The sequence below is a fragment of the Microtus pennsylvanicus genome, chromosome 20 (genome assembly GCF_037038515.1).
Source record: "Microtus pennsylvanicus isolate mMicPen1 chromosome 20, mMicPen1.hap1, whole genome shotgun sequence".
NCBI lineage: Eukaryota > Metazoa > Chordata > Mammalia > Rodentia > Cricetidae > Microtus > Microtus pennsylvanicus.
The window spans coordinates 9,319,117-9,331,659 of record NC_134598.1 but is presented as its reverse complement, the minus strand read 5'-3'; the positions used below and the strand labels follow the sequence as shown (position 1 = coordinate 9,331,659).

General features: G+C 49.9%; 1 protein-coding gene across 1 annotated transcript; it reads left to right on the top strand.

The window, feature by feature from the left end:
- The first annotated feature begins 4,775 nt into the window (after positions 1-4,775).
- Positions 4,776-6,368, top strand: Inhbe (inhibin subunit beta E). The gene is made up of 2 exons (XM_075954518.1): positions 4,776-5,073; positions 5,324-6,368. Exons 1-2 carry the CDS (start codon positions 4,776-4,778, stop codon positions 6,076-6,078), a joined length of 1,053 nt encoding a protein of 350 aa, XP_075810633.1. The 3' UTR covers positions 6,079-6,368.
- Positions 6,369-12,543: the final 6,175 nt, after the last annotated feature.

The window sequence follows — 12,543 nt, the reverse complement described above, 5'->3', positions numbered from 1 at the left end:
GTGCTATGTCCACATGGCTCTAGGTTTTGCATGTTGCTGTGGCTGTGCTATGTCCACGTGGCTCCAGGTTTGCATATAGCCGTGGTTGTACTATGTCCATGTGGCCTCTGATAACATTATTTCAACAGTAAAGAATCCGGATGGCTTGCCATTTTTCTAGTCCCTGGTGTCTGAACAATCTTTTTTTCCCCCCTAATTTACCATGTAGAACAGGCTTGCCTAGAACACACACCTGCCTTCACCACCATGCCCAATTTTGGGCTTTTTTTTTCTTGTTGTTGGTTCCCTTAACCCTAACTATGGCCCTGTAACCCCTTTCACTGAGTCCTCTTGAGATAGCTCAAAATATCCTCTGTCTGCTGCCGGGACCTTCCTCTCTCTCCACCCCTCTGTCTGCTGCCGGGACCTTCCTCTCTCTCCACCTGGTCCCCTCCAGCTTAGCTGTTCTGTCCATCTCATACTTCATATCTCATGTTCCTCCAGGTTCCTCTTCTTCTTTAATCTTCCTCCATCCTCCTTCCAGAACTTTCAGGGATTTCATGACTAATAATAAACTACTATTGCCTGACTCTCATCTCCCTCTGTTCTGACTCCAAGAGATGAGACAGACCAATAATCGATTATCAAGCAGGCCAACCCTGGCCACACAGGGTGGGAGGCAGAGGCACTCAGAGCTACGTGTTGGAACTCCGGCTCACCTTCCTTTTGCCTACTCTTAGAGCTTCAGTCATGAGTCCTCTCTGGAAGCTTTAGTGGGTCAAGAAGAGGAAGGCCTGGGATAAAGAGGGGGCAGCATTTACTCTGAGAACTGGTCCTCTTTAGACCTTTGCCCTTCTTTCCTCACCTCAAATCTCCTCCCTTTGGCTGGACAGCCCTGACCCAGAGGGTCGATATTGTCTGCAGCCCAAGGCCAGGTTTGCGCAAAGCCCATGTGTCCTTTGGGTAATGTGATGTCTGTGTTTGCTTAGCATATAATCCCCTCCTACCAGGGTAAGAGGTCCCTGCAATGGAAATGTTTGGGGCCCTGCAGGTCTGAGCCGTGGGGTTTCCTATGCTGACCGTGGGAGTCGTTCCACTTTTATTTGAGAAGACCTCCTTCAAGTCCTGAGGTTTCGCAGCGTCTCCTCCTCTCCCTTCGGTCAATCTGTCCCACTTTTAGGCCTCTCTCAGCTCTAAGAACAGTTTCAGTGCCCAGGACCAGACCAGGGTAAGGCAAAGCGAGGTGCTCACCTAGGGGTGAGATTTTAAGGTGAATGCAAGTAATTCATCAATGGAGAAAACCAGCATTTTAATGAACTACTTTCCGACATCGTGAATGCTGCAGATCCACAATGAGCAAAGCAGCATATTTAAAAATAAACACAGGATTCGTGTTATTCACTTTCTCTTTTGGCTCTGCTTTCTGTAAGAAAGGAATGGAAGATCCTGTCATCTTCTACACATTTTCTCCCTGAGCCTCCTACCCCTACCTGACTCCTTCAGGCTGTTCTCATTTGGGCAAATAAATGGCCCTGCTTCTCCTATTTCCTTCCCCTCTCTCGAGCCTCTCACTACCCCCCAGCCCCCCACCAGCGCGGTGGCAGGGCGGGCAGTGCGGCAGATGCCTGGGTATTTATAACCTGGAAGCACTTCTTGGGAAAGTGACTAAGGCGCTAGGGGCGTATTTATAGCTAAGTTCTGACGTAAGTGTCAGCGGGGAGGTAGGACGGGGCTAGGCGCAACAGCGAAGGGTGTGGGAAAGGTGTCGTCAGTGACTCCTACAGCCACTTCTTGCTACTTCCCCTGAGCCTGATTCCTGGCACAAATAGGTAAGCCCTCCTAGGCGCCATCAGAGATGGGCACTTAGAGCCTCATGGTCCAGACCCCAGAGGCTAGCAGGCAGTCAGTCACCGCAGGGACCAGCAGAGAGGAAGCTGAGAGGTATATATATAGAGAGAGCAGTAGCCAAAAGTCCTGAATACGTTTCAGGGCCTGGGGAGAAGAGCAGGTGAATAGCAGTGTCTCCCAATCCTTTCTCCTCATTCTCCATTTCATGGCACCCTGAATTTCTGGGAAGCCCGACCTCTACCATCGGGCTCCATTGCCAGGTGTCAAAGGTGGCAGGGACACCTGGCAATGGAGTACTGGGGACTTCCTCTTTTGTCTGGCAGTAGAGAGGCAAAGGAACAGAGGAACCAGCCCCTTTCCATTGCCTGGGAGGGAGAAGAGGAGGCGTTTCTCATCTCTCCAGCTTCCTCAGCTTTGTCCCCAGGATTCTCTGGTGTCCAGTGGCTGCTGTCCAGTGGCAAGGCACTGCCACATGGTGGACACTGGTGGTACTGAGGCTCAGTCGGCAAAGAACATCCTTTTCCCCTGGTCCAGATCTAGAACTCTCAAGGCGGACACCACCAGCTAAAGAAGGGGAAGATGGAGAATGGGTGGGGGCCCTAAATCACACCCCTTTTGCATACAGCTTCACCACAGATGCCTTCTTGCTTCCTAAAGAAACTGGGACCCAGGGAGAAAGCTACAACTACCACCGTCTTGTATAGAGGTAGAGGGTCACTTCCATTTAAGGTCATGCACCTGAGGGCTGACTGCGTAGCTCAGTGGTAGGGTACTAGCCTAGCATGTGCAAAGCCCTGGTTTCAGTCCTCAGCACCAGATAAAGGCCAGGTGTGGTAGATGCTTCTTGCCTTTGATTCCAGCACTCAAAGACAGAAGTCGAAGATCACCCTTAGCAACATAGGGAAATGAAGGTCACCCTCAGCTACAGAAGACGTTCATAATCAGCCTGGAATACAAGAGAGTCTGACTCAAACAACAGTAACAGAAAAAGAAATAACTCGCCACAGTCTCACTATTACAGAAACTGAGGCAGGAGGGTCACTTACTTACACTGATGAGTACTAGCCAGTCTGGCCAACATAGGAACATTTCATCTCAAAAGACAAAAAAACAAAACCAAAAAAAAACCATTAACAACAATAATAATAAAATAAATCTAACAGGGCTTCAAAAAAACAAAAATAATCCAGGAGGTGGTGGCGTATGCCTTTAATCCCAGCACTCGGGAAGCGGAGGCAGGTGGATCGCTGTGAGTTTGAGACCAGCCTGGTCTACAAGAGCTAGTTCCAGGACAGGCTCCAAAGCTACAGAGAAACCCTGTCTCGAAAAACCAAAACAAAACAAAACAAAGACAAAAACAACAACAAAACAAAAAAGACGGGCAGTGGTGGTGAACACCTTTAATCCCAGCACTTGGGAGGCAGATGCCAGTGGATCTCTGAGTTTGAAGCCAGCCTGGTCTACAGAGTTCCAGTACAGCCAAGGCTACACAGAGAAACCCTTTGTGGGAAGGTGTTAGGGGCTGGGGAGGAGGGGAATGGAGTCAGAGACTGGGGGATGACTCAGAAGGTAAAGCTATTGCCTTACAAGCATAGGACCTGCCCTAGAGTCTCCAGAGCCCAGGGAGAAATGGGAACATGAGCTGGCAATCTCAGTTGTTGGGAAGGCAGAAACACAAGGCAATATCTGGGACTCACTGGCCAGCCAGTCTAGTCTAATGGATGAACTCCAGGCCAATGAGAGACCCTGCCTCAAAGGAGGATGGAGTCCCTGAGGTGGCACTCAGGGCTGTCTTCCGGCCTCACACACATACATACTCAAAGTCCGTGACGAGCGACTGGAAGGCTGGATGATGACCAGCCAAGGTGGCTAAGTTTTCCCTGCTTTATCTCTTAAACTCCCATTTCCAACCACATTAACAGAGGCCTGGCACCACCCCTGGGATGCCTCAGAGTTAGCCAACTCCTACAGTGTTCTAAAGACAAGTGGTCCCTGGGCACAGGCTCTGCAAAGGCGCGTGCCCTCTGCCAGCCTCGATGGACTTTGTGCTGCTGTCGGGTTGCATCACTACAACCCCCACCTCCCTGGATTTCCCCAGACATCACAGAAGCACGACCTCACCCCTTGCTCTGGCCCCTCCCCCAGATGGACTCTGGGCAGCCAGCACAGGCAGGGTCAAAAGGTAACTTCAATATCCCGTGGCATTGCCACCTTGGCCTGAGCAAGGGGACTCCATTTTCCCACCACCTCTTCTAAAGTCTCACCCCTATCCCATCTGTAAAGCTAGAAATGAACACCAGAATTCTTCTGACCTGGAGACCCCCGAGAACCAACCATTGGATCCCATGGCTGCCTCATAAAACTATTACAGAAGTTGGTGGGCAAGCTGGGAAGACAGGGGGCATTAAAGAGCCACTTTTCCCCACTTGGCTCCCCTGGAGTTACTCCTCTGAGTCCCAGACCTTGGGAACTGAGCGACGGTGAAATCATCCTCTTTCTTGCATCATGCATGGCCACGTTGCACCCCTACCTCATGCCCCTACCTCAAGTCACCACAGTCAGAGGGCGAAACTTGAACCCTGGGGGAGACGGCCACCCCCTGCAGGGGCCTGATGGGCAGTGCAGCCGGCCAATCCTAAGGCTCAGAGGTTAGGTGTGCAGGCTGACCACTAGGTGAGGGAGCCCAAGCAGTAGGCTCTAAAGAGACCGTGCTCAGTAGCCAGCCATGAGCTGTGAGGGTCCAACATAGCTACCCATCAGATGATCTGCTCTCAGGCTTCCTGAACCCCGGGCCATCGAGGACAAGTAGCTCTCTCTGCCCTTCCTCAAAAGTAGCTGAGCCATTGCTTGCTCCTCCTGCTCCTGCGGGCTGCTGCTGCTACTGCTGCCCCCTCTGGCTCGTTAAACTGCCATCCGAGGCTCTCAACTCTGGGCCATCTACCTGGGGCATGGGGCTCTCAGATGTCCATCTCTGGCCAGTGCTTCTGTGGGCATTGGCGTGGGTGCAGAGCGCAAGATCTGCATGCCCGTCCTGTGGAGGCCCAACCCTGGCACCCCAAGGAGAACGCGCTCTGGTCCTAGAGCTAGCCAAGCAGCAAATTCTGAAGGGGCTGCACCTGACCAGCCGGCCCAGAATAAGTCGTCCTCTGCCCCAGGCCGCACTAACCAGAGCCCTCCGGAGACTGCAGCCCCAGAGCGTGGTTCCTGGCAACCGAGAGGAAGTCATCAGCTTTGCTACCACCGTAGGTGGGTGAGGGAGAGAGACAGGGAACTGGAGGAAGAAAGAGAGCCCGGCAAGGGAGGCAGGAGGAATGGGGTGTGGCAGGAGAAGGAGGAGCTGAGGGCAAGTATGGTTGTGAAGACTCGGGCAGTCCAGGCTCTTCCCAGAGGTCTGAGTGAGGGACGGTGCTGGGCAGGGTGGCTGGAATGTCAAAGGGAAGCTTTGTCTCTGTTCACATTTTTCTTTGCTTTTTTTTTTTTTTAATCGTTTGAGCAGGCAAATCCACTTCAGCCTACCGCTCCATGCTCACATTCCAGCTGTCCCCTCTTTGGTCCCACCACCTGTACCATGCTCGCCTCTGGCTGCATGTGCCTCCGTCTCTCCCTGGCACGCTCTCCCTGAGAATCTTCCGTTGCGGCACCAGGAGGTGCCGAGGATCCCGCACCTTCCTAGCTGAGCACCAAGTGACTTCCTCAGGCTGGCACGCCCTGACTCTGCCCTCTAGTGGCCTGAGGAGTGAGGAATCTGGAGTCGTCAAACTCCAATTGGACTACAGACCCCGGAACCCTAACAGCACTGTCACTGGACTGCCAAGGCGACTCTTGGACACAGGGGGACAGCAACGTCCCTTCTTGGAACTTAAGATCCGAGCTAATGAACCCGGAGCAGGCCGGGCCAGGAGGAGGACTCCCACCTGTGAGCCTGAGACCCCCTTATGTTGTAGGCGAGACCACTATGTGGACTTCCAGGAGCTGGGGTGGCGAGACTGGATCCTGCAGCCTGAAGGATACCAGCTGAATTACTGCAGTGGGCAGTGCCCGCCCCACCTGGCTGGCAGCCCTGGCATTGCTGCCTCCTTCCATTCTGCTGTCTTTAGCCTCCTCAAAGCCAACAACCCTTGGCCTGCAGGCTCTTCCTGCTGTGTCCCCACTGCCCGAAGACCTCTCTCAATCCTCTACCTCGACCAGAACGGTAACGTGGTCAAGACCGATGTGCCAGACATGGTAGTAGAGGCTTGCGGGTGCAGCTAGCAAGAAGACCTAAAGGTTCTGAGTGAAGTTCAAGGTTCAAGTTGAGGGTTCCCTGGCTTCCCGTGTCTGGAAGCGTGAGATTTGCTGACGCAGGCAAACATGCAACCTGGCAGTGTGACTGGGTTTGACCTCTACGGAACTGAGATGGGCATTTTCTCGTCCTAGATTCCGGTCTATTTCAGGCTGTTTCAAATGTGGCCAGATGGGGAAACTGCTTCCTTTTCATGGGACTGCCTGGCCAGCGACATTTCCTACGTGGAGCCCTGTTCCAGGACAGCGAGGGATGTCGTGGGAGGGAAAGAAGAAGGCAGGGGGAAATGACTTAGTCTCTCCCTGGAAAAGAAATCCCTCAAGTAACGGAGGAAGAAGTAGAGGGCCCAGTCGATTGGGAAAAGGCAAACAAGCAGGCTAATAACAGCGACTATTGCCTGCTTTGAAGCAATGTCAATAGGAAGATGAGCAAGGTGTGTGTGGGGAGGGCTAAGGGGATTAGGAGGGCCTGGGATCGAGAGTCGGTAAGAAGGGATGCTGGGCCCGTGAAGTTCCCTAGCTTTCCCCGGAAGACAAGACCCACATGGAAGACATAATTTATACTTTCTTAATAAAAATGAGAAAGAAAAGCAACAGTGAGTCGTGATAAGGGGTTGAGGGACGAGGCATAAGCTAAGTGTGGTCTGGGGACCTTTGGCAGGCCCCTGAAGCCAGCCCACTCAGAGGTTTCAAAAACATTTTCATAATTATACCAAGATGTCATTTGCTTCTTGTTCTCATTATCTCTACATTGCACGGTGGGTGTGGTGGTTTGCACTTATGATTCCAGCACTCAGGAGACTGAGGCAGGAGGATCACCATGAGGTGAAGATTACGAGAATTCAAGAGCGTGAATTCAAGGTCAGCCTGAGCTACCAAGATCCTGTCTCAAAGCGAACAAACAATACGTGGAGTTTTCCACAGAGTATGCTACCTAATAAAACAACTACATCACTGCCGAGAGATTAGAAGCTTGTCTGTTCTTTCCCTTTTTCCCATTAAAAAAAAATTATTTATAGCAGCGTCGTGGTGGTGCACTCTTAATCCCAGCACTTGGGAGGCAGAGGCAGTTGGATCTCTGTGAGTTCGAGGCCAACCTGATCCACAAAGTGAGTTCCAAGACATCCAAAGCTACACAGAGAAACCCTGTCTCAGAAAAAAAAATACTTATTTTTAATTTATGTGTGTGAGTTTTTGCCTGCATATAGTGCAGCTTTTCCAAGGCAGTGCCTATGGAGGCCAGGAGAGGGCGCTGGATTCCCTGGAACCGGAGTTAAAGACGAGGAGCTGCAATGTGGGTGCTAGAGCAGAATTCAGGTCCTCAGTAAGAGAAACAAGTGTTCCTAATGGCTGAGCCATCTCTCCACCTCCCACACACACCTTTTCTTGGTGGTGTTTGCTTGTTTTTAAAACAGCCCAAGCTAGCCTGGAGCTCTCAATCCTCCTGCTTCAGCCTCCCAAGTGCTGGGGAATTAAAGGCTTAAATCATCACGCCTGGCTATGCATTCTTTCACCTTACTTTCTGCCTTTAAATTTTAGCACAGTGCTGACATATGGAAGTCACACATAAGAAGGCATCAGGCATCAATTCTTTTTCTTTCTTTCTTTCTTTGTTTTTGTTTTTGTTTTGTTTTTGTTCTTAGAGACAGGGTTTCTCTGTGTAACAGCCCTAGCTGTCCTGGAACTAGCTCTTGTAGACCAGGCTGGCCTTGAACTCACAGAGATCTGCCTCCCACGTGCTGGGATTAAAGGTGAGTGCCACCACCTCCAGGCTCTTTTTCTTAAATTTGAAAGAAAAGGTACTGGGGGGTTGGTTCAGTAGTTAAGAGTACCTGATTCCAATTCCCAGTACCCACGTCAGGTGGCTCACAGCTACCTGTAATTCCAGAGGATTGAACACCTCTGATCTTCATGGGTGCCCATACTCACATACACATACCCCACACAATTAAAAATAAAAAGTTGGATAGCCTCAGCTACAGAGTGAGTTCCAGGCCAGCCAGGACTGTTACACAGAGAAACCCTGTCTCAAGAAACCAATAAATTAATTAATTAATTTAAAAAGAGCTAAAAACCTGGAGAGTTAGCCCAGGGCCTGGTGCCCACAGAGGACAGGGCTTGGCTCAGCTATGAATAAGTCCAGCGCGAGGGAGCCTGGTGCCCTCTTCTGACCTCCACAGGCACCAGGCATGCATGCGGTGCGCATTTGTGCATGCAGGCAAAACACTCATGCACATAAAATCAAACAGATAAATCTAAAATGACTGCAGTTAAGGAGAGGCTGGGGGCACAGTCACTGGGTAAGCATCTGCCACACGAGAGAGTGTGGTGACATTTTGTTTGTGTTGTAACAGATAAAGCTTGCCTGAAGATCAGACTGCAGAGCTATACCACTAGAGGCTAGGCAGTGGTGGTTCACACCTTTAATCCCAGGATTTGGGAGTTCCATGCCTTTAATACCACCACTAGAGAGGTGGAGACAGGAAGGGATGTGGCTGGGCGGAGAGAGGAATATGAGGTGGGAAAAGACAGGAGCTCAGGTGCAGTCTGAGGTGCAGCCTGAAGCAGTCAGTAACAGGACGCAGTCTGAGGACAGGATCGCTCTTCTGGTCTGAGGATTTGGTAGAGGTGAAAGATCTCTTTAGTGGCTGTCTGCACTTCTTCTCTGCTCTCTCAGCTTTCACCCTGACTCCGTATTGTTACCAGGAATAATTAGAATTCGTGTTGCCGGGGGCTGGAGAGATGGCTCAGTGGTTAAGAGCATTGCCTGCTCCTCCAAAGGTCCTGAGTTCAATTCCCAGCAACCACATGGTGGCTCACAACCATCTGTAATGAGGTCTGGTGTCCTCTTCTGGCCTGCAGGCATACACGCAGACAGAATATTGTATACATAATAAATAAATAAATATTTAAAAAAAACATGGCCAGTATATCTCTTTTAAAAAAAAAAAGAATTCGTGTTGCCAAATAGAATTTGTCTTGGGTTCCCCAGTACCAGCATAAAATCCCAGGGCAGGGATGTCTGTGAACCCCAGTGCTGGGGAGGAGATGATCTGAATTAATGCATTACACACCTTTGGTCCTAGCACTCAGGAGACAGAGGTAGGTGGATCGCTGAGTTTGAGGTCAGCCTGGTCTACAGAATGAGATCCAGGACTGCCAGGGCTACAACAGAGAAACCAGTCTCCAAAAAAATAAAGAACAAAACCAAAAAACCAATGCCAAAGAAAGGTGGAGAGCAGATGCCATGACTCTGCGGGGAAAGGCAACTGCTGCCAGGCCTGAGTACCTGGCCAAACCCATGGCGGACGGAGAGAATCAACTCCCACCAGCTGCAGTGCTGGCTTGAATGAGATGCCCCCAAAGGCTCATCTATTTCAATAGTTGGTCCCAGTTGGTAGAACTGTTTGGGAAAGATTAGAAGGTGTATCCTTATACATTTACCTTAACTGTTCTAGTATTAGTAATAAAAAAAAATGGCTCAGCAGTTAAGAGCACTGACTGCTCTTCTAGAGGACCCAGGTTCAATTACCAGCACCCACATGGCAGCTCACAACTGTCTGAAAATCCAGTTCCAGGGGATCTGACACCTTTACACCAATGCACATAAAATAAAGATAAATAAATCATAAAAAACAGGAGTCAAAAATTGAGATAAAAACCTGATAAATCCAAAGAACAACGGAGGAAAAATTAGCTGACCCTACTCTATGTTTTCCAGATCAAAAAGCCCGAGAAATCTCCCCAAGTCCTGCTTAATCTCTTCCCATACCTCTCTATCTGGCTCCCTCAGCCCTCCAATATATCTATGGCTAATTCCAGTCAATCACTGACTCTTCCCTCTGATTCAAGGTTTAACTTTATTAGGAACGTTGGGGTGTCCGTGGGAACAAATATCACACAACAGTGTCCTTGTGGAAGGAGATGTGTCTCCAGGGCTTTGAGGTTTCAGAAGTGCATGGCATTGCCCTCCCAGTTGGCTCTCTCTTTGCCTCCTGGTTGTATCGCGAGATGTAAGCTCTCAGTGACCGCTCCGGCATCATGCCTGCCTCCTCGTTGCCATGCTCCCCACCAGGACGGTCATGGACGGATTCTCTGAAACTTTAAGCCCCAAATAAACACTTCCTATTGTAAGTCGCCTTGGTCATGTTACCAGAGCGACAGACAGTAACATATCTGAGAGAATTGATTCCTCCAAGTTGTCCCCTGGCCTTCACACACTATGGCACCTGTGGTGGTTGGAGTAAGAATGGCTCCCACAGGCTCATATATTTGAGTGCCTGGTCACCCACGTGGTACTATTTGAATGCCTGGTCTATTTGAAAAGATTGTAAGGATGAAGAGGTGTGGCCTTGCTGGAAGTATGTCACTGGGAGTGGGCTTTGAGTTTTCAAAAGCCCATTCCAAGCCCAGTGTCTCTCTGCCAGAAGATCAGGATGTAGCCCTCAGCTACTTCCCCAGCATCTTCCTGCCACCATGCTCCCTGCCAAGATGATAATGGATTAAGCCTCTAAAACTGTAAGCCAGCCCCAATGAAATGCTTTCTCTCATAGGAGTTACAGTGGTCACAGTGTCTCTTCACAGCAATAGAAAAACGACTAAGACAACACTCAGATGTACCCTCTGCTACAGGCACACAAAATAAATCAAAATGCAAAAATAAGTAAAATTTTAAAATAAGGTAGAAAGCTGGGCATGGTAGCACATGCTTTTAATCCCAGCACTCAGGAGACCGAGATAGGGGATCTCTGTGAGTTGAAGGCCAGCCTGGACTACAGAGTCAGTTCCAGGACAGCCAGGGCTAAAATGGAGGGACTCTGTCTCAAAATCAATCAATCAATCAATCAATCAATCAACCAATCATCAGGGATAGAGCAATGGTTCAGTGTTTGAGATCACCAACTCTTCTTCCAGAGGACCTGAGTTCAAGTCCCAGCACCCACAGAGGATCTGACTTTCTCCTCTGAACACCTCAGGCACCAGAAATGCATGGAGTAAATACATACATATATACATATATGTATGTATTTATATACATATATGCTGCATATATACATACATATATGCAGTATACATACAGGCAAAACACTCATACACATTAAATAAATAAACATTAAAAAGCCAATATAAAAAAATTAAATAAATAAAAAAATAAATCTAGGAGAAACTGGGTGTCTTAGTTAGGGTTTCTATGGCTGTGGCAAAACACCATGACCATAAAGCAGGCTGGGGAAAGGGGCTTGCTTGGCTTACACTTCCACATCAGTGTTCATCACTGAAGGGAGTCAGGACAGGAACTCAAACAGAGCAAGATCCTGGAGGCAGGAGCTGACGCAGAGGCCATGGAGGGGTGCTGCTTACTGGCTTGTTTCACATGGCCTGCTCAGCCTGCTTTCTTATTGAACCCAGGGCCACCAGCCCAGGGACAGCACCACCCACCATGGACTGGGTCCTCCCCTGTTTTATCACTAATTGAAAAAATCCCTTACAGCTGGATCTCATGGAGATACTTCCTCAGCGGAGGCTCCTTCCTCTCTGATGATACTAGCTTGCATCAAGTTGACACACAGAAGCAGTCAGCCCCCCCCCCCCCATATGCTGATTTGTGCTTGTCAACCCAGCACTTAGGAAGGTGAGGCAGAGACGCTAGGAGTCCGAGGTCAGCCTGAGGTACAGAGCTAACCTGACTCCAAAACACGAAAAATAATTCCCTTCCCACAGAATTCAGAAGGCCCCATAATTGTCCAAGCGTGGAAGGTGGGTCACATGACATATGCAGCGCTCTTTCTTTCTCTGTGGTCCCTGGTCCGGCCTGACGTTGGCTTCCTTGTATCTTCTACGGATGGAACCGGTCGGTCATGTAGTTGACTCTTTATCTGTTCCCACCCCCACAATTGTTACTGGCCTTTGTAAGGTCTCAGACCCGTCCCTAGCTTCACCTCGTTTTCGTTTTGTTGTTGCTTTTTTAAAAAACATACTTTGCAGGCCCAAGAAGGTGGCTTAGAACAGCGCTAGGGCACGGACTGCTTTCAAGGCACCAAGCCTTGACTTCTCTCCCCGGTGGGAAACGGAACTAGCTGCCCTCTGCCCCGTGTCCAGTCGCCACTACAACACAAATCCAAAGAGACAGGCTACTCCCCCGTCAGGCACCACCTTGAGGGACTAGCAGTCTCCCCTGGTGTGCCCTTCTGTTTCTTCAGACTCATGCAACTCCCTCCCTGGGCTCCTACCTGGGCCTTACCAATGGGAACCTGTCAAATTTCCTTAAATTCGCCAGTGCGACCAACTAGACTCGGCACATAGGAGTGACATGTGCGAAGCCGACCAGCAGAGGGCGCAAAAGCCTTAAAGCGAGCGGTGTGGAGGTGGCAGCAGTCTCCAGAATTTGGAGATGGAGAACGAAGGTTCTCTCGAGAGGTACTAAGACAGAGGACC